The sequence below is a fragment of the Malania oleifera genome, chromosome 2 (genome assembly GCF_029873635.1).
Source record: "Malania oleifera isolate guangnan ecotype guangnan chromosome 2, ASM2987363v1, whole genome shotgun sequence".
NCBI lineage: Eukaryota > Viridiplantae > Streptophyta > Magnoliopsida > Santalales > Ximeniaceae > Malania > Malania oleifera.
The window spans coordinates 13,771,191-13,793,714 of NC_080418.1; the positions used below are offsets into that span (position 1 = coordinate 13,771,191).

Here is a 22,524-nt window from a genome sequence, read left to right on the forward strand (position 1 = left end):
AAATTTATATTAAAATTTATCTAAATTTACCTAAATTTAAATTCAAAAATTAAAATTCATACATCCAAATACAGAATTAAGTTTATCATCCACATTATCCATACTTTAACTTCATCCCTTAATTATGTCAATGTGAACTTAAAATTCTGATAATAATTTTTTAATTTATGAAAATAAAATTTTTATAATAAATCATTTAAATGTGCACAAATTTAATTCTCAAACACGAAAATAGGCAATTTTGCGCTTCTCTCTCTCTCTCTCTCTCTCTCTCTCTCTCTCTCTCTCTCTGCAGGTCATGAAGAATCTCAGCTGGTCAGAGGCATTTATTAGTGGCGACTGACGACCACGTGGCGCCCGCATTCCAAGAACACATCCTTCTGAGGATGGTGACGTGGCCGGACTTTTACCAGTAGCACCCTCACAGCCCGTCACTTTGGACGATTGTAGAAAAAGCAGCCGACCACAGAGAACCAGCACCGTACCTCGTCCGGTGCCTGGGTCCCACCTATCCAAAACCCAATTTACTTTTCTGCCCCCCTACTAAATCAAAAATTCCTCTGCAGCTCTAACTAACCTCAAGGGCTCCATGCCCTGGCCCACATTTCCCGTACCCACCTCCCCCCGCACTCTGCACTCCCCCCTGCACTCTGCACTCCCCTCGCGATTTATCGCTCTCCCTCCCCCCCTCTCTCTCTCTCTCTCTCTCTCTCTCTAAAGCTTGAAGAAAATGAAAAAAGGTCTTCTTTGCAACACGACAATGGACCACGGGAAGAAGAAAATCCGTTCTCCTTGTTTTTCTATTTATTTCTCAATTTTTCATTGCGCAATGGTCGCCTTCTTTGTCAACTTTCGCCAGTCTCTCCTTTGACTCTCTACATTTGAATATTCATGTCTGAATCTCTGCATTTCTCTGCGTCAATTTTGCTTCAAATCTGCCCTTGAGGAAATGAAGTGCTTTCATTTCACCAATGGGGAGAGGAGGGAGGACGAGGACGGCGCCTTCTCGAGGGTTTCAAAGGTGTCCTGGGCTCGCTCTCTCAGCGTCGCTTCCAGTAGTGTGGACACCAGGCGCTCCGAGCTCGACTCCAGCTTCAGTGACTACTACTCCGAATCGGGCGCGTTCCGCCAGTTCCTGACCCAGCGGAGGGCTAATGATCTGCGAGTGTTCTCGTTCTCCGACCTGAAATCGGCGACGAGAGGGTTTAGTCGGGCTTTGATGATCGGAGAGGGAGGGTTTGGGTGCGTGTACAGAGGAGTTGTTAAGAGAGTCTCTGCTGCCGCCGTTGATGACGAGGATCCCGATTCGATGATGGACGTCGCTATCAAACAGCTTAATCGTAACGGATTCCAGGCATGTTCTTCTTCCCCACCTTTTCGCCCCTTACTTTTGAGGTTCATTATTTGACGTTTGTTGGGGGTGGGTTATGAACTGGAAAGCATGTTTCAATCTGTAAAAGATGAGAAGGAAAAGCAAAAGCAGCAATGGTCTTGTAATGGGTAAAGTTGTTAATTGAGGAGACTAGAACCAAGCCTCTGCTGTTTCATAGAACTTAGTCCCAAGTGAAAATGTGGCCTTTTGGAGTCTGATCACTTTCTTTTGGAGATGTGTAGGTATGTTTTTTTGTTATATGCGAATTTGTTTGAGTAAATGAGGTTGTGACTCTGTTCAGAAGTCCTGCACAAACTGAATAGATTAACCATTATCATAAACCCAACATTTCAAAAGATGGAAAACACCCATTGAAATTTTGAAGGAATTTTATTTCAAGAAAACCTTGAACTCATCCATCCCACACAATTCTCATAAACAGCCCCATTCTCATAAGGGAATTATGGTCACGTTGCTTTTGCGAGCATGAATTTTGGATCTTAGATTTGGATTTAGATAAATTTGAAAAAATTTCAATAAAATTTTATATTTCATCTTACCCAAATCCAAGCCCTCTATAATGATAGGGTCAAACAATTTATGAAACATGATTTAGCAATTTCATTTTCTGGGTTGTGCAGTCCCACTATTGGTATCTGAACTAACCCTAAAGGAGGGTGTTTGAGATACTGCCGGACAACTAACTACGCAGTATTTTGGGCCATAAAATATGGATTAAAGAGATTTTTTGATAATATTGTTGTTTGTGGGAATTTTTTAAATGTTGAAGGGCATTTTTTGTTTTATTCTCCTGCTTTTTAATTACTGCTACCCAACTAAGATTTATGCCCCCGAGCTTGTCTGATGGGGTTTCACTACTTTGCATTCTAGTATTCAGGGGCATAAGGAGTGGATTAATGAAGTAAACTTCTTAGGTGTAGTCAAACACCAAAATCTTGTCAAATTAGTAGGATATTGTGCTGATGATGATGAAAGAGGGATTCAACGGCTTTTGGTCTATGAGCTTATGTGCAATAAAAGCTTGGAGGACCATCTATTGTCTAGAGTACCATCACCTCTCCCGTGGATGTTGAGATTAAAAATTGCTCAAGATGCAGCGCGTGGTTTGGCATACCTACACGAGGAAATGGATTTTCAGGTACCTTAGTGTCTCTTTTCCTGCATGGATACACTTTGCAGAAGAAATTTTTTCTCTATCATTTCCTTTTTTCAAAAACTGTTACATCATCTTACAATAATTTTTTTCTAAGTTCTTTTTTAGAGTTTAGGTTTTTTCTTTTCTTTTTTATTTTTTCTTTTTGGTGCGCAAGGTGCCTGAGTGGGGTGAGGGGATTACAAGACTAGGTGTTGGGCAGTCTAAATGCATGCAACTAATTGTTTTCTGGGACTGGAATGGGCTCTCTATGATGTAAACTCAATGTGGAGGCATCTTTGGCTTAGTCTTTTCCCCCACAATTCCACTTTACACAAGAGTTTTTCCCCCTCCATTGTTTTCTTTTTCTGAAAAATTTTACATCATTGTATAATTTTTGTTTTAGTTTTGTTTGGTTGGGGGGATGAAGTGGATTTCAATGGATGTACTGGATTAAACATTTGGCGCTGGTAAAGGCTTATAACTAGTCATTTTCTCATTTCTGGGACTGGAATGGCCTTCAACTGCTGTTATCTTAATGTGGAAATATCTTTGGAATTCTTTTACAACTTTCAAAAGTGATGATAAAAATTTCTTAGGTTTCAGCATTTTAATTTTCTCATTTTTTTCTGTCTTATTTTATTTTCCAAATGATACCAACTTTTTTTTAGCATTAATGGTATGATGTGATTTGAAATATTATTTACTAAATTCCCCTATGCAAAAGACCTATTGGCTATGAGGTCTAGGTTATTATTTTCCTCAACAAACACATTTCAATTGCTAGCCTTAAAACTCTAGTATTTGGTTTACTTGTTTTGCTCAGAGAACTTTATGGCAAATTTACAGGTAAAAATTTTACAGGACAATTATAATACCAGCTATGATTATGGATCAAAAGTTACGTGACTAAGAAACAACATGTCTAAGTAATAAATAAATGCAGCTAAAACAAGAATGTTTAGATGGATGGACTGTGTACTTTAATAGATAAAATAAGGAAAGCAAGCTGGGGATAGCACTTTTAGAAGATAAGAGGAGGTGGCTAAGGTAGTTTGGGAACTCTATAATTTGACAAAAATACTTTAGTGAGAATGAATGATTTAGTTGATATTAGAGGTTGTTAGAGGGGCAAGAGTAGGCCTAAAAGTAACTTGGATTGAGATAGTGAGAACGTATTTGATGACACCAACTTTCTAGGGATGTTGACATATTGTTTTAAATTGTGAATGCTAGAAAGGATTCAAGTAGCTAACCTCACATAGCAGGAGTTAAAGCTTGATGGTGGTGGTGATCGTTGTTGTTGTTTTGCTAGGTAACAAAAGAGTTGCTAATATGCCACAAGAGTTTATATTTTATGGGTTTTTTTCCCCATTTTTTAGTGCCTAAGAGATGGTCATCTATATGCCATTGTTGAGGGAGTCCATTATTTGAATGCATCTTCTTTATAATTAATAGAATATAAAAAGGAAGCCACCCTAGTGAAGGGCTGATGGTCCTCTCTTTCTCTCTCCCGTACTAGGTAACATGGTATTAGAGCAAGATTGAACAATCAAAAGTTCCAATTTTTTGAAAGGCTCGATTGAGGCATGCCTCAAGGCAAGGCATGCCTAAAACACCTTGAGGCCTCAATTTAAAATACCAATCCTAAAAAGGCTAATGCATTATGCTGAGACTTATGCATTTGTACAATAAACATGCCTTTTGTGCCTTTTTAGTTGAGCTTATGCATTTTGGGTGTGTGAATCTCATTTGGCTAGAAAATTTCAATTCCTTGTTTATATAAAAAGAATATCATAATATGTGTTGATTTCTAGTTTCTACAACTCTTGAACCTCAACCTTTCCAAAATAATTGAGAGTTGTATCGTAGATCTTGAAAATAATTTGAACTTTGTAATGTTATAGCTATCTCTTGTCATGATTTATGTAATAAATTCAAGTTAGCAATATTTGAATGGCCAACAAGTAGTTTGCAAACAATATCTTGATTTTTTTGGTACATTATATTTATGAATTTCTTAATTTTTTTTTTTTTTTATTTTTTTAAAAAATAAACCGTCTCTGGGCGGCTGGGCCACAAGGCTCCTTGGTTCCCTGCTTTGTGAGCGTAGGGGAAGGTTCGTCACAATGTACGCAACCTTACCCTACCTTTTTTTTTCAGTGAGGTTGCTTCCTTAGACTCAAACTTGTGACTCAACGGGTCACAAAGGAGCAACCTTTCTGTTGATCCATGGTCCTCCTTCCTTTAATTTATTCTGGAGCTTTGTGCACCAAGCTGCCCTTTTTATGTAATATGAATGTAATTTATTTAAATATTTTTGTCTAAAAATAAAAATCTCAAAAGGCTCACACCTTGCCTTGAGGGTTAAAATGCCTCATATTATGCTTTTGCCTTTTAAAACATAACAGTGGTTCTTTTCTTGCTCATTTTCTTAAGTTTTCTTTCTTTCTTTTTTCTTATTCTCTTTTATCTAAATCATCTAAGGGAACACATTTTTGGAAATCTCTCTCTTTCTCTCATATAGTTATCTCTCTCTCTCTCTCTCTCCTTCTCTCTCTACATATATATATATATATATATATATATAATGTGTTGTATGTGTGTATAGCTTACATTGCCTCTCCTATTGATGTTGAGACTAAAATTTGCGCAATATGTATCTCATTGTTTGGCATGCCTTTATGAGGAATGGATTTTCAGTTACTTAAGTATCTTTTTCTGCATAGATCTGTTGTTTTTCCCCACTGTTTTCTTTTCTTTCTTTTCTCCCCCCCCCAACCCCCCCCCCCCCCCCCAAAAAAAAGACTTGTGCATCATTGTATAATAATTTTTTAACTATTTTTTAAAAAATTTAGGTTTCTTTTGGGGGATAGTGTTGGTGGCGATTTCAAGTTACAGGATTGGAAACATTTTATGGAATTGAAATGGACTCTTCATGATGTTCTCTCAACATGAAAGGATGGGCTTAGTCTCTTCTCCTATGCAAATCCACTTTGCACCAGAGTTGAGGGTTTTTACCCCTTCCATTGTCTTGTCTTCCCAAAATTTGTACTCCATCGCATAATAGCCTTTTTGGTTTGGAGTGTGTGTGTGTGTGGGTGGGTGGGTGGACACCGGGGGGGGGGGGGGGGGGGGGGGGTTGGGGTGGGAGGGGAGGGTGGACGGGTGGGGCTTGGATTTCAAATTATTGGATTACACATTTGGCAATCGTGGAGGCACATAAGTAGTAGTTTTTTTGGATATGCTGCTGTCTTAACTTGGAAGTACTGTTGACATTCTTATACAACCTTCAAAAATGATGATAAAAATTTCTGAGTTCGAGAAATTTGATTTTTCTTGCATCTGCATCTTATTTATTTGCCAAACACTACTACTTTCTTTTTAGCATTTATGTTATGCTATGATTGAAAATATTATTTACTAAATTCCTGTGCAAAAAACTAATTAGCTTAGATTTCTTCCTTGTTGATGAACGCACTTCAATTTCCTGCCTTACAATTCTAGTATTTGGTTTACTTGCTTTGCTAAAAAATTTTTGTTAAAAAACAAAAAAATCTAGGCAACAAAATTAAGGAAAAGTTTTAGGGAACCATTGTAATGCTAGCTATGATTATGGATCAAAACATTTGGTGACTAAGAAACAAAAAATATCCAAAAAAAAATTTAGCTTAAATATTAACATTGCGATGGATGTTTTGCACAATTATGAGAAATAAAATAATTAATAAGCATATTCATAATCAACTGGGATAGCCCTTTGAAAGATATGGGAAGGACAACTAAGATGGTTTCTGCACTTTGTAATGCAGTCAAGATTACACCCTAATGACAATTCTAGGAGGAGGAGTATATTTAGGTGCATTTCTTTGTACTGCATAGGCTCTAAATGCGACTGGTTCACTTCACAGGCTTTAATGTAAGAGACTAAGGGTGTTCAATTGCACACCTGAATATCCTTCCCTTGTTAGAGCTGGAGCCAGAAGACAGCCAGGAGACACAGCTGGAGGCGCGTTGCAAGCTAGGAGCTGAGTCAGAAACGCGGTGTATTTATCCACCATTAAACCTCTCCGTTATAACTTTCATTCATGATTAATTTTATCTTAATTGTGATTTAAATTCCAAGCCCTATAAATAGAGGGCTGTGGAAGATGTAAAATATAGTGCAGAGAGAGCACAGAGAAGCTTAGAGAGAGCAGAGAGGAAGAAGGGAGGAAGAGAGAGAGAGTGTGTGTGAGAGTTGTAGTTTTTCCAGCGATAGTGAATATTTGGTGTGTGCTCCTTGGACGTAGGTCGTTATTGATCGAATCACGTTAAAATTTTGGTGTCACTTTGATCTGGATGCTCACAAGTTCCTAACAAGTGGTATCAGAGCTCGGTTTGAGTAGAAAAGTCAGATCGGAAGTGATCCCGAAATCAGAGCTCTGTCCAGTTGATCAAAACTGCATTTTGAGGCCACCATCGCATTCAGCTCGCCGAGACGAAGAGAAGGGTGCAAGCCGGAGCTCCAACGGAGTTCAGACGAAGGCTCACGCGCCATCACGTGCCCCGCCGGAGCAGGACGCTTCGCCATGCGCCGGTCATGCGCTGCACGCGTCTTCCTTGCCCGATCCACCTCAATCCGACTCGGAAGGAACCCGACTCGACTCGAAAGGAACCCGACCCGACCTGGAATCTGACTCATATCGGATCAACCCAAGATCCGGTTCCTAACTCGGGTCTGACCCTCCGGCTCAGCCCTACGTCTGATGCCACGCCAGCGAGGGCCACGTCAGCAGAGGTGCCACCGCAGTAAGTGGATCCCATCCCTGCCATGTCATCAGGTGGGCCCCACACCTGTCATGCCAAGAATGCCACGTCAGCGCCATGTCAGCGGTGCTACGTTAGCAGAGTTGACCAAACTTTGACTGAGCTTTTTGGAGTCGTTTTGGGTTCGTTTTTCGAGCAACTTGAACCATTTTTAGGGTTTTCGATCGTTCCGGATCCAACCGCGCTATCCATTTGAGTTAATTTCATCTCTAGATTAGCGGATCGAGATGTCGAATGAAAAGAGCTCAAAAAATCGAAATGTTCAACGGAAACAATTTCGATTTTTGGAAGATGCAGATAGAAGATTATTTGTTTGGGAAGGAATTGCACTTACCCTTGAAGGGTAAGCCAACATCTATGAACGAGGACGAGTGGGAGTTGCTTGATCGAAAAGCCCTCAGAGCCATTAGAATGATGTTGTCGAAATCTGTGACCTTCAATATCAAGCATATAACATCCACCAAGTCTCTGATGGATGTGCTTTCTAATATGTACGAGCAGCCTTCAGCCGCAAATAAGGTATATTTCATGAAAAGACTATTTATGATGAACATGTCTGCAGGTGAAAGTTTCAGCAGACATTTGAATAATTTCAATGAGTTGTCTGATCAACTCGCCTCAGTCAGGATAACGTTTGATAATGAGATTCGGGCCCTACTGATTCTCAGTCAGTTGCCTGAAAGTTGGAATGGTGTCGTTACTGCCATCAGTTGCTCCGCAGGAAAATCGAAGCTTATATACGATGAAGTCGTCAGCATGATTTTGACGGAGGAAATAAGAATGTAGTCGAACCATGACTCCACTTCGAGTTCAGCCTTGAACATGGAGAGTTGAGGCAAAGGAAACAGGCATGGACGATCAAACAACCGCGGCAGATCTAGGCCCAGACGGTCTAAATCCGCCAGAGGTATTCAAGACACAAGTTCCCAGAGCACAAAAGTTATTGAGTGCTGGAACTGTGGAAAGACTGGTCATTACAAGAACTAGTGCAGGAGTCAGAAGAAAGAATTCGAAACGAGGGCAAAGACAGAAGCAAATATTGCTTCCGAGAATGATGAGATGTTGATCTGCTCTTTAGAAAGCAAGCAGGAGTCTTGGGTCTTGGACTCCGGAGCCTCATTTCATGCCACATGCTGCAGAGATTGCTTAGAGGAGTACACACCAAGTAATTTTGGTAAGGTGTACCTTGGCAACGATCAACCTTACGATGTAACCGGCAAGGGAGTTGTGAAGATCAATATAAACGGGTCAGTATGGAAGTTGAAGGATGTTAGGTATATTCCAGACCTGAGAAAAAATTTGATCTCAGTTGGTTATCGCCCTTTCTTGCGTTATTGTATCTGCAATCGAAATATCTCCTTGCAGATCAAAATATCGTAGAAATATATATATATATATATATGTATGTATTGTGGCTAGGCAATTTCTTGCGAGACTGGAAACAGGAGGACAGTCCAGCAGATGCACTCACATGCAGTTGTTGGCGCATGGCGTGTGCCGCCAGCAAGCCCGCCCCCCCACTGGAGATGAAACTCCAACTACTGGTAGATCAGGGGTTGGTGAGTCTAGTGGTGGTGTGTTAAGAAAATCACTGTAGGGATTCAAGAGGGCCAACAACTGGAATTATTTTGGCCAACACGTGAGGGTCCTCTGGTGTTTGGAAGGGGAAGAAAATTTAGGAGCTAGGGTTTTGTTGGGGGGGGGGGGGTGTTCTGATTTCAATGGGATGGGTGGTGTTGCACAATGGTGTCAAGAAAGTGGTGTTTGAACAAATGGGGACACGACTGGAATTTTAGAAAAAAGTTCATAACTGTTTTCTCATTTTCTTTTTTTGTTTTTACTGAAATTTCAGGGCAGAGAAGGATCAGAGAGAGAATAAAGGAAGAGAAATAGAGAGAGAAGATGACAAGAAGGAAGAAAAAGGGAGAAGAAGAGGAAGAAGAAGCAGCAGAGAGGGAAGGGAAGTTATAGAACTGTGGGGAGAATGAAGAAGAAAAGAAAAGGAGAAGAAGAAGAGTGAAAGGGAAATATGGAGGGATTGAAATGGAAGAATGAGATCATGGTTGGCTCTAATACCAAATGATGCAGAGGCAGACATCATTCTTCTGCAGCCATGGGAGAAATTAGAAGAAATTGAAGAGAGAAAGTAAGGAGAAGAGAGGAGAGAGGAGATACAAGGGGGAAACTCATGTTCAATTCAAATTCAACATCAACTAGCCTCTAAACACATGAAATTACACCCATACCCTGAAAAACTACATTTATTACAAACACACCCCAAAAATACACAAATACTTCAAACAAGCCCCAACATACATAATCCTAACACAGGTAAACTGCATGCACGTGCTTAAACAACGAACTAGTTAAGCACATCTTGGTTTCGGTCCCAGTAAACCATTGACCTTATTCTTCGACATAGGCTTCCAAATTGGGTCAAAATGATCCATCTAGATACCCGCTTCCATCCTACATCACGGGGTCACACTTTTATTTAGGGATATATAGATATAGATTGGGTTGGGTCACTTTTAACAGATAATCTACAATCGTGTATTGTATTTTTGTTGGCAGTAGCTTTTTTATCCTAGAAGAGTGAGAAATAAACAGTGGTGGCAGGGTCAAGTGTTGAGTCCGAGTATGGCTCACACTACATGTGAATTTGTTTGGTTAAAGAACATATTGGAAGAACTTGGTTTTCCACATTCTTAGTCTATGGAGTTTATGTGCGATAATCAAGCTGCTATTTGTATTGCCTCCAACCCAATTTGCCATGACTGCACAAAGCATATTGAAGTTGATTGTCACTTTGTTGAGGAAAAAGTTGTGCAAAAAGGCGTTCCTGCCACTCATGTGAAACCTAAATTGCAACTTGCAGTTTTAAAGCTTTGGAGGTTCTTGTTGGGAGTGTGGTTGAACAATATCAGTATACGTAAACAGTAACAAATTCAACTTTATTTGATACCACTTATTTCATACCCAATTCAAGATTGAATTGATATAGAGAAAGGCAATGAAGAACAAGCCATAAAAATACAACGCCAAGAATTTTATGTGAAAAACTCTCCAATTTGGAGAGAAAAACCATGGAGCAGTTAGAAGCAATTCACTAATTCAAATGAGGAGGATACAACAATACAAAAGAACTGTCAAATTCTCTCACCACACTCAAATACAAAATTGGCTAACAAGCCTTCAAAGTACTAGGAATTCTAAATTTTTTTTTTGGGATGATTGAAATGAGATGGGATGAACCTATTTATAATCAAAATACGAGTATTGTAGTAGTACTGTGCAGTACTATAGTAATAACAACTGCCACCCCAAATTTACACCATCTACCACCTTCTTCAATCTTCTCTTCTCTTTTCCTTATTATTCTTTTGTCGTGGGGTCCACAAATTGGTGGTGGACTCTACTTACCTCACAAATCTCCCCCTCACTACCAATTTGGGGGTGTTTCTAATCTTTAAGATTTCCTTTCAAAAATTCTAACTTTTGTGTTTCTCCCCCTCCAACTCAAGCCACTCACTGCTCTTCATTCTTTTTCAGACATTTACAATATTGGCTAAGTTCAAACAATGGTTGAACTTAGTTCCATTTACTACCTTGGTCAACATATCGGTGTAATTCTCCTTTGTGTCTATTTTCCAGAATCGAAACAGTCTATTATTCATTATAACATGAAGAAAGTGATACCTAACATCAATGTGCTTAGTTCTAGCATGAATAGACCCGATTCTTTGCTAAATGGATAACACTTTGATTATCACAGTTCACCATCACCTTTACTTGGTGAATTCCCAATTCTGCAATCAAACCATGAATCCAAATGGCTTCTTTTATAGCATCTCCAGTTGCCATATATTCTGCTTCTATAGTAAATAATGCAATTGTGGGTTGCAAAGTAGACCTCTAGCTGACTGGTCCCTTTCCCAAAGTAAACAAATATCCTGTAGTAGATCTTCTATTATCCAGATCACCTGCATAATCTGAATCTACATATCCCACAAGAAGGTTATCTAAACTACTACGATTTTTGTCAAATTTCAAACCAATATTCATGGCACCTTTAAGATACCTCAAAACCCACTTAGCTGCTTCCCAATGCTTTTTACCTGGATTATGCATATATCTACTAATTACACCAACAACTTGAGAAATATCAGGTCTAGTACATACAATCAAATACATGAAACTTCCCACCAAATTAGCATATGGTATTCGTTCCATATCTCTTCTTTTTTTATCAATGCTTGGAGACAATTTTGCACGGAGTTTAAAATGAAGAGCTCGAGGAGTACTTACTTCTTTTGTATTTTCTTTCATGCCAAATTGTTGTAGTACCTTCTTCAAATATTGCTTTTGGGTTTAGGCACACAACACCCTTTTCCTTGTCACGAGTGATTTCCATTCCAAGAATTTTCTTGGCTTCATCGAGATTTTGCATCTCAAATTTCATCTTCAATTTAGTCTTCAATTCTTTAATCTCATTTGTACTTTTGGCTACAATCAACATGTCATCAACATACAAGAGCAAATATATGAAAGAACCATCATTCAATTTCCGAAGATAAACACAATGATCATATTGGCTTCTTATGTAGCCAGAGTCTTTCATAAATTGATCAAACTTCTCGTACCATTGCCTTGGAGATTGTTTCAAACCATATAAAGACTTGTTCAACTTGCACATCCAGTTTTCTTTGCCTTTTGTCTTGAAGCCATCTGGTTGCATCATATAAATTTCTTCTTCAAGATCTCCATGTAAAAAAGCCGTCTTCACATCAAATTGAACCAAATTCAAATTGAATCAAGCTACCATGGATAGCAAAATTCGAATAGAGGAATGCTTCACTACTGGAGAGAAAACTTCATTATAATCAATTCCCTCCTTTTGAGCATACCCTTTTTCCACCAACTGAGCCTTGAATATGACTTTCTCCTTCTTACTTGGATCCTCCTTGGCAAAGACCCATTTGCAACCAATTGCTTTCTTTCCTTTAGGCAACTTTACAAGCTCCTAGGTATCATTCTTTTGAAGAGATTGCATTTCTTCATTCATGGCTTTATTCCATTCCACATCTTTAGAACATGGAACAACTTCTTTATATGTGGAAGGAATATCATCTTCAACTACAGGCAGGGCATACACAATCATGTCTGTATACCGCACTGGCTTCTTAGTCTCTCTTCTAGGTTGCTTGGTTGCAATAGACTCTTCTTGCTGTTGTGGCTCTTCTATTGGTTCCTCCTCTTCATCGTCTCCTTCGTCATTTTCTCCTGTGACTGGAGGAGTATATTTAGATTGAGGTCTTGTAATGGCCTTTCTGATTTCTACATCTTGCAAATTACTTTTGTTAGTCTTTTCCCTGTAACCTTTCACACCACCGCTAAAGCCAAGAAAAATGGCGTCTTTTGCTTGGGGATCAAGCTTACTATCAGTTACATGGTAATAAGCTGGACAACCCAAAATACGTAAGAAATCATAATTAGTAACAGGTTTTCTAGTCCATACCTCAATGGGTGTTTTTTCTTCAAGTATTGCGGATGGCAGTCTATTGATGATATAGCTGGCGTATGTAACAGCTTCCACCCAAAATGCCTTACCCAAACCAGCGTTGGATAACATGCATCTCACCTTTTCCAGAAAAGTGCGATTCATTCTTTCTGCTATGTCGTTCTGTTGTGGAGTTCCCGTCATGGTGAAATGCCTTTGGATTCCTTCATCTTTGCAAAACTTTTGAAACTGATCAGACTTGTTTTCTCCACCATTGTCTGATCGTAGGCACTTGATCTTTCTTCCTGTCTGGTTTTCAATCATCTTTTTTCAAGCTAAGAACACGTTCATGACTTCATCTTTATGCTTCATGGTATATACCCAAAGTCTTCTAGAGAAGTCTTTTACAAAAGTGACAAACCAATGTTTGACACCTAATGATGGAGTCTTAGTGGGACCCCACACATCAGTATGTTTGTTTTCAAAGTACACAATGTTCACAAAATTCTAATTTACAAGTTTTGGCACCTTTCAACAAGCCTTGTTTTGTTAGCCCTTGCATAGCTTTTTCACTGACATGTCCAAGTCGCACGTGCCAAAGCCTTGTAGTATCAGAAGTGTCTCCTTCTGATTTTTCCATGGAAGTGTTGGCTCCACCTACAACTATGTGTCCTTGCAAAAAATATAGGTTATTTTTCCTTGTGCCCTTTAGAACAACAAGAGCACCTTTAATCACCTTCATAACTCCATTTTCAATGGTGATTTTGAATCCTTTGGAATCTAAATAACCTACTGAAATCAAATCCTTTTTCAAATCAAGTACATACCAGACATTTGTCAGCTTTAGAGTTGTTCCATTATGCAGCTCCAATTGGACAAATACTACTTTCTTTTGGCATGGACGGTCGTCTTCCATGAGTACTTTTCCACCATATACTATTTCAAGACTAGTGAAATAGCTTTTATTGTACGTCATATGGTGGGTGCATTCCAAATCTAGGATCCATTCATCAGGCTGACATTCTGTTGTGGAGATAAGTGCTACGTCTATATCCTTATCAGATTCATTAGCTACATTAGCACTTGTGCTGGCACTCGCATTCTGCTTCTCCTTGTGCTTCAATTTAGGGTAGTCCTTCCAATGGCCTTTGTTGTGACAAAATCCGCATTCATCTTTAGCAAGGGATCTTCTTCCATTCGAAGAAACTACTCTCAATTTGGAGCTAGAGTTGTTCCTTTTGGATGTTTTGCGGTTTCTGTACCTCCCCCGTAGCTTCCGATGCATTACTTTCAACTTCTTTATCCTTTTTACAGACTTTATGATTCATCAATGCATCTGAGACATCCTTAAAAGAAAGTGCATCTTTACCATACATTATGGTGGTTACAAAATGCTCATAAGGATTAGGCAAGGAGTTTAGCAAAATAATAGCTTTATTTTCATCTTTAATTTCTTCATCTAAATTTAACAAATCAGCCAACAGTTTGTTCATAACATTCAAATGATCGATCATGGACGTACCTTCCTTGTATTTGAATTGAAAGAGCTTATTTTTCAAATGCAACTCATTTTGGATGGTCTTCATCATGTATTTGTCTTCCAGCTTCTTCCATAGCGTCTTGGCTGTGTTCTCTCATGACAGCATACTTGACATTTTTGCGAGGAACAGTCGGATTGTCCTGCAAGCTGTTCAATTCAGTTGCTTCCAGTCTACCTCCTTCATGTCATCAGGTTTATCTTCAAACGTTATGTCTAGTCCTTGTTGATTAAGGACATCCATAACTTCACATTGCCACATTCCAAAGCTATTACTTCCATCAAATTTTTCGACTTCAAACTATGTTTGAAACTGCAACGGTTGTAGCTTTGGAACCGCTTGTACTTCTGTCTTCACTTGCCATCCTTCTTTAAATCAAATATATGGCTCTGATACCAATTGTTGGGAGCGTGGTTGAATAGTATCTGTATACATGAATAGTAACATATACGTAAACAGTAACAAATTCAACTTTATCTGATACCACTTATTTCATACCCAATTCAAGATCGAATTGATATAGAGAGGCAATGAAGAACAAGCCATACAAATACAACGCCGAAAATTTTATGTAGAAAACTCTCCAATTTGGAGAGAAAAGCCACGGAGCAGGTAGAAGCAATTCACTAATTCAAATGAGGAGAATACAACAATACAAAAGAACTCTCAAATTCTCTCTCTACACTCAAATACAAAATTGGCTAATAAGCCTTCAAAATACAAGGAATTCTAAGTTTTTCTTTGGGATGATTGAAATGAGATGGGATGAACCTATTTATAATCAAAAAACGAGTATTGTAGTAGTACTGTAGTAATAACAACTGCCACCCCAAATTTACTCCATCAACCATCTTCTTCAATCTTCTCTTTTCTTTTCCTTATTATTCTTTTGTCGTGGGGCCCACAAATTGGTGGACTCTACTTACCTTATTGTTCTCATGTTAAATTCATTTGTAACCAGCTAGGGGCTTATGATATCGATGCTCCAGCTTGAGGGGAAGTTTGCTAGTTATTTTGGTTGTTACTGGTTATTTTTGGTCATTTAGCATGTGTTATTGCTTTTGGTAGTAGGCATGAGGAAGTGAGGGTATTGTGGCCATTGTTACGTAGTTGAAATAATTATGAATATAGGGTGAGACCTATCATTGCATTTTAGGTCTTTCAATTCATCAAATCTTCAGCCGAAATAATCTCCAAAGTGCACCAAATCATATATATGGTTTAGCTTGGGGAGTGTTAACTGAGTTAAAAGGGCATATACATCATCTGCATATATCTTCAATAGAATATAAGAAGCCAGTATTCCTGAGAAGCTTCTCGCTCTGCCCTCTCTCTCCCCCCTTCTCTCTCCTTGTAATAGCAATGAAGGAAGAAAATGAATTCTTGCTTTCATCATGTTGCATGAAAACATGTAAACACCAGGAAAAAAATCTCCAGCTGCACCATTTCCCGTGCTAATCTTTTGTCTTTTGCTGTTTTCAATTTCAGTAACTGTGAAAGGATAATATAATTGTATTCTGGTGAGATCTGTAATTTAGAGCTCCAATGAATAAGTTCAATAAACACACATTTCTTGGCCAAGTATAAATGTGGTGACTACAAAAAGCTGCATTTGAGGAATAATAGAAAATTACTGATATAAGGATTGATCATGATGAGATTTTCTTATTTTCTGTTGACATGGCACGCCAAGGGTTTCTATTTCGGAAGGCAGTTGAGCACTATGAGAGGTGTTTCTACACTGTCTGAGCTTTTGAATTGAGGCTCAAGAAAGTGACTCACCTTTCTTTCTATTCCGTGGTTCATGGATTTGATGTTTCTTGAACTGCTGTTGGAATTTTGTGGTTATTGGGATTGTTTATTCAATTGCATGTTGAGCCAAATGATTTTGATTTGATTTATCATGTTGCAGCTTATATTCCGAGATTTTAAAACATCAAACGTTTTGCTAGATGAGAACTTTAATGCAAAGCTCTCAGACTTTGGACTGGCTAAGCAAGGACCAAGCGAAGGGCTCAGTCACGTTTCAACATCTGTAAGTTTGGTTATCTGTGTATGAAATCTGCTTAAATTTTGGGGGATATGACTCCCAAGGCATTGGGATGTAAATTCAATTGATTCTGCACTTGAAATATGCTGGGCGAAAATCCAAAGGATAATGCAAATAAAACCATGAGAAAGTCTCTGGTTTTATTTGTTGAAGCTGATTGAATGATCTTGAGCTGACTTTAGAGGTGTATGCTCATGGTTGGACTGATTGCAAAGCATTGGATAACTTCCTGAATAGTGAAAAATAGTACCTTTTCTGTTGAATGATGGGTTATGATCCTTTGCTTGTATTTTGCAGATACTGATCCCTGGGTCCTCAATTTGTAATATCTTAATCACTTGCGCTGTTTTATATTGTTTTTGAATTTAGGTTGTTGGTACAGTAGGTTATGCAGCACCGGAGTACGTTCAGACAGGCAGACTAACTGCAAAGAGTGATGTTTGGAGCTTTGGTGTGGTTCTGTATGAACTTATAACTGGGAGGCGAGCATTGGAGAGAAACCTACCTCGGAGTGAGCAGAAGCTCTTGGAATGGGTGAGACCTTATGCATCGGACTCAAAGAAATTCCACCTCATTGTAGACCCACGACTAGAAGGGCAGTATTGCATAAAAGCAGCTCAGAAGCTTGCATCATTGGCCAACAAGTGTCTGATGAAGCAATCGAAATATCGCCCCAAAATGAGTGAGGTTGTTGACACACTGGGCAGCATCATCAGTGAAATGATGTCCCAGGATGAGGACAGTGCTGTCCAACCTGTGAAAGAAGCCGAGGGTGTGAAAGAAGAAAACATGGAAGAAATTGAGCCAAGCAGACAAGGAAACAATTATCTGAGGCGGGTTTTTGACTTAAGAGAAATGGTCCGCTTGAGGAACAAATCTATTGGGAAATTAGATTGGAGAAATTGGACACCTGGGTTGGTAAGAACTTGGTAAGGCATTTTTGCTTGTTGGAACATAGAGAGAAATGTGTTTGCCCCCCCTCATTTCTGGCAATGGCAGATGAAATGCATTTTATTTTTTTTCCTTTTTAAGCTGGAAATGAAAAGGGGGGAAATGAAGGTAGGAATACACGCCAATTGCATTGGGTGGGAATTTATTTTGTTTCTCCCTTCACTTTTGTTTGAATTAAAGCTGTAAATATGCAGTGCATGGAAAGCCACATTCATGATACTTCCCACATTTTTCTTTAAATGTACACAACAGTTAAACAGCCTACTCCAAGCTAACATCTCCAAAACCCAATATGGGCTCATCTTGTTCAAAAGTCCTGGGGGCTTCAATTTGGGTTCATCTTGTTGTTCCAACTGGGACATGGTCCCCACTCACAAGATGCCTGATTCAAACCATTAGGCCAGAAAGTATAGTCATACATATTACATATATATATATATATATATATCAATAACTAAATTCCATCGTCATTCTTGCTGCAAAGACCGCAGTTGACATATTACAACAAACTACAACGTGTAAGATTGGACAAACTCAGCTTTGAGAGACAAAAAAAATATAAATACAGAACAGGTACACCCATTCCAAAAAGGAAGCGAAGCTATAACTCTAGCTGTGCAAAACACTTGCATGCCCCATTCTTCAAGCTGAACAACTTGGGGCTGGTTACTGACATTTCAAGCTCACCTGGAAGTTGTATGCATAGATGCCAATTATGAACACATTAGCTATAGCTGAAACATGAACTGTACAGTCATTTTGAAGAAATAAAGTAGAATCCAGTGACCCTCGTGTTGCTGAGATGGATCAATCACCACCAAACCTCCTTCAGTATGTATTTTGCTTTCCAATGCTACGAACAAAAAAAGTAGATCCTTCTAAGTTTTCTGGTTCCCTTCTAATGGTAAAGGGTGGAAGCAGATGGCCGGGGATAAGCGCCGGCAGCAGCAGCAGTTTTTCCACTGCGAGCATCATCGGCACTTCGTCTACGAGGCCTTGGACGATTGCCCAAATTGGGGTCAGCGCTTCCAGGTCCCTTGGATTCCTGGAGCTGTTCCAATTCCATCACAACCTCATCCATGTTTGGCCTGAATTTGGCTTCTGTAGATAGGCATCGGGATGCAAGATTAGCTGCCTTTTGTGATCCATCCATGGAGTACTGACCTACAAGGCGGTTATCCATGATTCGGTAGACCTTACGCTTGTTGGCCAGATACGGCTTTGCCCATTCCACCAGGTTGTGTTCTCCAGACGGCCGATTCTTGTCCACTGCCCTGCGCCCAGATAACATTTCTAGAAGAACAACCCCAAAACTATACACATCACTTTTCGTAGTTAGGCGACCTACAATAACAGAATTGTAAATATCAGAAAATTATTGAGACCAAAGAATTCACGAGCTAAAAAAATCCATCCGAAGTCTTGCCATTTGCAGGAAAAAAGTCAGAAAGGCATCCATTCTGACCCCAGTGCAACAAAACATGCCGAACACACAGATGGAAACTGAAGAAGAAAATATAAAGAATGCGGATGTGAGAGTGAGTGAGAGAGAGAGAGAGCGAGGGGGGGGGGGGGGGGAGAGCTCACCACCCCATCACCCGCAAAATAAATAAATAAATGAATAATGGGTGGTGCTTCAACATATACAACTATATAGGGGCTTTCAACCAAGTTCAAAGGGGAAACAAATTAAAAAATAAGTGAATAAATAAACTTTTTGCTGTAGGAGCATGTAAGCACAAAATAAGAGACTTTAAAGAATTGAAAGAAGGGGGGCTGGATATAACCCTTGTCAGCTGTGTGACCTACCCCATAGAGAGGAAAGAACTGCATTAGGTCAACAGCCATTTACTATCCCAATTATTGGGATGAGGCATGATAGCTGCAAAGGAAATATTCCAGTATATAAAGTAAAACAGCCACTTATGACCTTTGAAATTTTATAATAAAAACAAATTTTCAACGGGAAAAGCAGAGACTAATCTATTTGCTTTTGGTTCAGGTAGCCAGGTAGGCATGTTGTCCCGAAGTATATGTTTATTCACAGCTAGTATACATCACTGTATTGAGGAATGTTGTTGAGGCAGAAAACAAGACATGAATGAAAAATTATACATACAAATTCAAATGTGAAACAAAGTAATTTGCATTGAATAGTACCAGTGGCTAGATATTCAGGAGCTGCATAACCATAGGTCCCCATGACTCTGGTGGAGACATGGCTTTTATCACCTGTTGGCCCATCCTTGGCCAAACCAAAATCAGAAAGCTTTGCATTGTAGTTCTGCAGAGAATACCAGAATAGTTTGTTAAAAGGGCCAACGGAAGTGTGAAAAAACCATGTTACAAAAGAGCACGAAGATCCACACCAGAGGGATCACATACCGAATCCAGCAGGATATTAGAAGTTTTGAAGTCCCTGTATATTACTTGTGTTTCAGCACTATGAAGAAATGCAAGCCCCTTTGCAGCCCCAAGGGCAACCTTCAAGCGGAGGTTCCACAAAAGGGGTTGGAAATAAGAGCCTCCTGTTGAACAAGAATTTAAAATTTTCAATCACAAAACAGAATCATTTTTGGTTCGGTAAACAGCATCAAGGATAGACAGGAAGAACTAACTTCGGAACAAGTGATTCTCCAAGCTGCCCCGAGGCATGAACTCATACACTAGCAGCCGCTGCTCATCCTCCAAGCAATATCCAATCAGTTTCACAAGATGAGGATGGTAAAGCTGCCCTAGATAATTCACTTCTGCCTGTGGAGTCACAGATACCAAAAAAAAAATGAATCCAACTCTTACAATTTTGAGATACCGGATAACAACAGACATCTTGATCATGATGGGTTCTCCTAGCTAGAAGGCCAAACCAATTTAATTTTAGGGAATGAATTATTGACAGGATTTGGCGAATTGTTCACTAAAAACATAAACATCAAATATACAATAAGCCAACCCTCCAAATATGAAGAGAATTCGAAGAAAAGTAAAGAAATGAACTCACCAGCCACTCCTTGTGCCCTTGGAAACCTTCTTGGTTAAGCCTTTTCACAGCAATAACCATACCAGTTCCAGGCCTGGCAGCGGCAAATGAATGTTCATCAATCCAACCCTTAAAAACTGAACCAAAACCACCTTCCCCTAATACACTGTCAGGGCGGAAATTCCTTGTGGCCATTTTGACGTCGGCAAAAGTAAAGTTCTTCAAATTGGAGGACTGCAAGATCTCACCCTCACTCCGAGGAGTTGGAGGTACCGAGGGTGACGAAACCTTGCTTAGATCAATTCCATCTGTGCTGACACATTTCGAATTTGCCCCTGCACAAGCCAATTGTGTGTTGTTTTGGTAAATTAAAGAAAATTTCCATGCTTCCCAGACCCAACTCCATTCCTAATAATCAATCTACTGGGAAAATTATATACAAAAACCCAAAATATCATTCTTAAAGGGAAGAAAACTATCTGAATGCCGACATACTATACAAATTTGAATCTTTTAGACTAGCAGAAGAACCCACTTCAGATTAGGCATCGGAGGAAAACTTCAAAATAGGGAAGAAAAGGAAGAGTTCACATGCGGGCAGCAACCAAAATATTGCCTAGCTATAAACTGAGGGCTATGTTTTCAGTAATGCAAACCTATCCTTCAAAGGCAAGAAGAAGTTTGCTCTTTTAGAAAATTAGAAAAAATCATTTCCCAGAAAAGCAATCTCAGGAATTCGGAATCGAGACCGCAATTTTCCACAAGTCTAGCTAGACCCACTTCAACAAATATATATATTTTTTTTAAAAAAACGAAAGAAAGAAATTGAACAGGGTATTAAAACTTAAAAGGACTAAAACTTTCAAGATATCCATGGAATGAATATATATATATATATAGTAAATTTAAGGAAAAAACACACGCAGACTAAAGAAAGAAAAGAAATAAACCACAATTTAATCAGCGATATCAGATTAAAAATTAACAGACAAAACAGCTAAAATTAATATATACAAGTACATGTGTGAGAATAAGCAGCTCGGAGAGAACAGAACCTGTGTGACACGGGCTCTCAGCTTTGATTCGAGCACTCAAACAAAGCCCCATAGAAATTACTCCCAAGAATGCGCAGTTCTCCTTTGGTTCTTCTCTTCCTTCGCTGAAACTCTTCGCCCTGGAACACATCATCAACAACTTCAAGAAAGAAAAGAATATGGAGCATCAGCTGTGCTGAACTGTAAAGTAAGAATCAGGCTTGATCCGTGACAGATACAGCGGATCGTGGGTGTGATCAAAAGACCTTTTTTTATACACAAAAGTTAGATTATACTCATGACCAATTGACCATGAAACCTTCACAACTGACCTTCGACTGCAAATCCACTTATTTCATTTTTTTTTTTTTTTAAATCTCAAAGATGCATCCAAGCATAAACCATCCACTAAAAAAAACCCAGACCCATAACACAGAACCCAAAAAATTTTAAAAATCGTAACCCACCTCCACCTCTACCTCTGTGAACCGAAACGAACGCCAAACTACAGATATCCACCGGAGAAGTAAAAGATGAAAGGACAGAAAGGATTGGAGGAAGAAGCAAAGGGGAGAAACAGAGCAAGAGCAAGGTAGAGCGAGAGAGAGATTTGAGCTGCGGGGGAGGCTCAGCGTTCGCCGCAAGGGAAGGAGAGAGAGAGAGAGATGAAGGAGATCGAGGGAAGGGGGGAGGATGGTGGCATTAATGGCGGGCTGGCTACTGGTCCCGCTTCAACCTTAGCCTCTTATATTTTGGTCACCCCCTCTCACTCTCTCTCTCTGTAGCAGAGTCGTAGAGAGAGAAAGAGAGACGATAAGCCTGGCGCGAGGTGGCGAAGATCTCAGCCGTTGGATCAGCACAGGACAGAGCGGTTGATGGGGTCCACCAGCTTGGCTTTCCAACTTGCTCCCACCTTCCCCCCCTGTGTGAATTGAAAGAAGGAGAGGCTATGGATTTAATGTATTATAATTATTTTTTGTGAATTAAAATTTGGTTTTGGTAAGTGGGGAGGTGGATGGACGTGGGCCCATTCCTCCTTGACTGACATTTAAGCATGTGGTTGCTCCACGTGGCAAGCCTTCCCAGCGCATACGCCACAGCCGCAGCCCCAGCCCCAGCCCCAGCCCCCACCCCAAG

At 39.5% G+C, this 22,524-nt stretch overlaps 2 protein-coding genes across 3 annotated transcripts; one reads left to right on the forward strand and one right to left on the reverse strand.

The window, feature by feature from the left end:
• Nucleotides 1-610: 610 nt before the first annotated feature.
• Nucleotides 611-17,638, forward strand: LOC131148500 (serine/threonine-protein kinase PCRK1). The gene is made up of 4 exons (XM_058098212.1): nt 611-1,354; nt 2,271-2,531; nt 16,285-16,407; nt 16,792-17,638. Exons 1-4 carry the CDS (start codon nt 950-952, stop codon nt 17,353-17,355), a joined length of 1,353 nt encoding a protein of 450 aa, XP_057954195.1. The 5' UTR covers nt 611-949; the 3' UTR covers nt 17,356-17,638.
• A 145-nt stretch (nt 17,639-17,783) lies between these two features.
• Nucleotides 17,784-22,175, reverse strand: LOC131148501 (receptor-like cytoplasmic kinase 176). Of its 2 annotated transcripts, none has more exons than XM_058098215.1 (7): nt 21,855-22,175; nt 21,409-21,527; nt 20,375-20,688; nt 19,992-20,127; nt 19,759-19,901; nt 19,534-19,657; nt 17,784-18,717 (listed from the first exon to the last, which is right to left on the reverse strand). In XM_058098215.1, exons 2-7 carry the CDS (start codon nt 21,458-21,460, stop codon nt 18,272-18,274), a joined length of 1,215 nt encoding a protein of 404 aa, XP_057954198.1. In that variant the 5' UTR covers nt 21,461-21,527; nt 21,855-22,175; the 3' UTR covers nt 17,784-18,271. The 2 variants fall into 2 exon arrangements, with proteins under 2 accessions (XP_057954198.1, XP_057954197.1); XM_058098214.1 differs by having other exon boundaries at nt 21,409-21,547; nt 21,855-22,168.
• Between the last annotated feature and the right edge of the window lie 349 nt (nt 22,176-22,524).

Excerpts from the sequence above, each read along its gene's own strand:
- LOC131148500 (XM_058098212.1), top strand. The coding sequence starts at position 950 with ATGAAGTGCTTTCATTTCACCAATGGGGAGAGGAGGGAGGACGAGGAC. Across the intron at positions 1,355-2,270 it reads TTAATCGTAACGGATTCCAG|GGGCATAAGGAGTGGATTAA; the intron begins GCATGTTCTTCT and ends TCTAGTATTCAG. Across the intron at positions 16,408-16,791 it reads TCAGTCACGTTTCAACATCT|GTTGTTGGTACAGTAGGTTA; the intron begins GTAAGTTTGGTT and ends TTTTGAATTTAG.
- LOC131148501 (XM_058098214.1), bottom strand. The coding sequence starts at position 21,541 with ATGATGTGTTCCAGGGCGAAGAGTTTCAGCGAAGGAAGAGAAGAACCA. Across the intron at positions 20,128-20,374 it reads AAGGGCACAAGGAGTGGCTG|GCAGAAGTGAATTATCTAGG; the intron begins GTGAGTTCATTT and ends GTGACTCCACAG. Across the intron at positions 19,658-19,758 it reads CTAATATCCTGCTGGATTCG|AACTACAATGCAAAGCTTTC; the intron begins GTATGTGATCCC and ends TATTCTCTGCAG.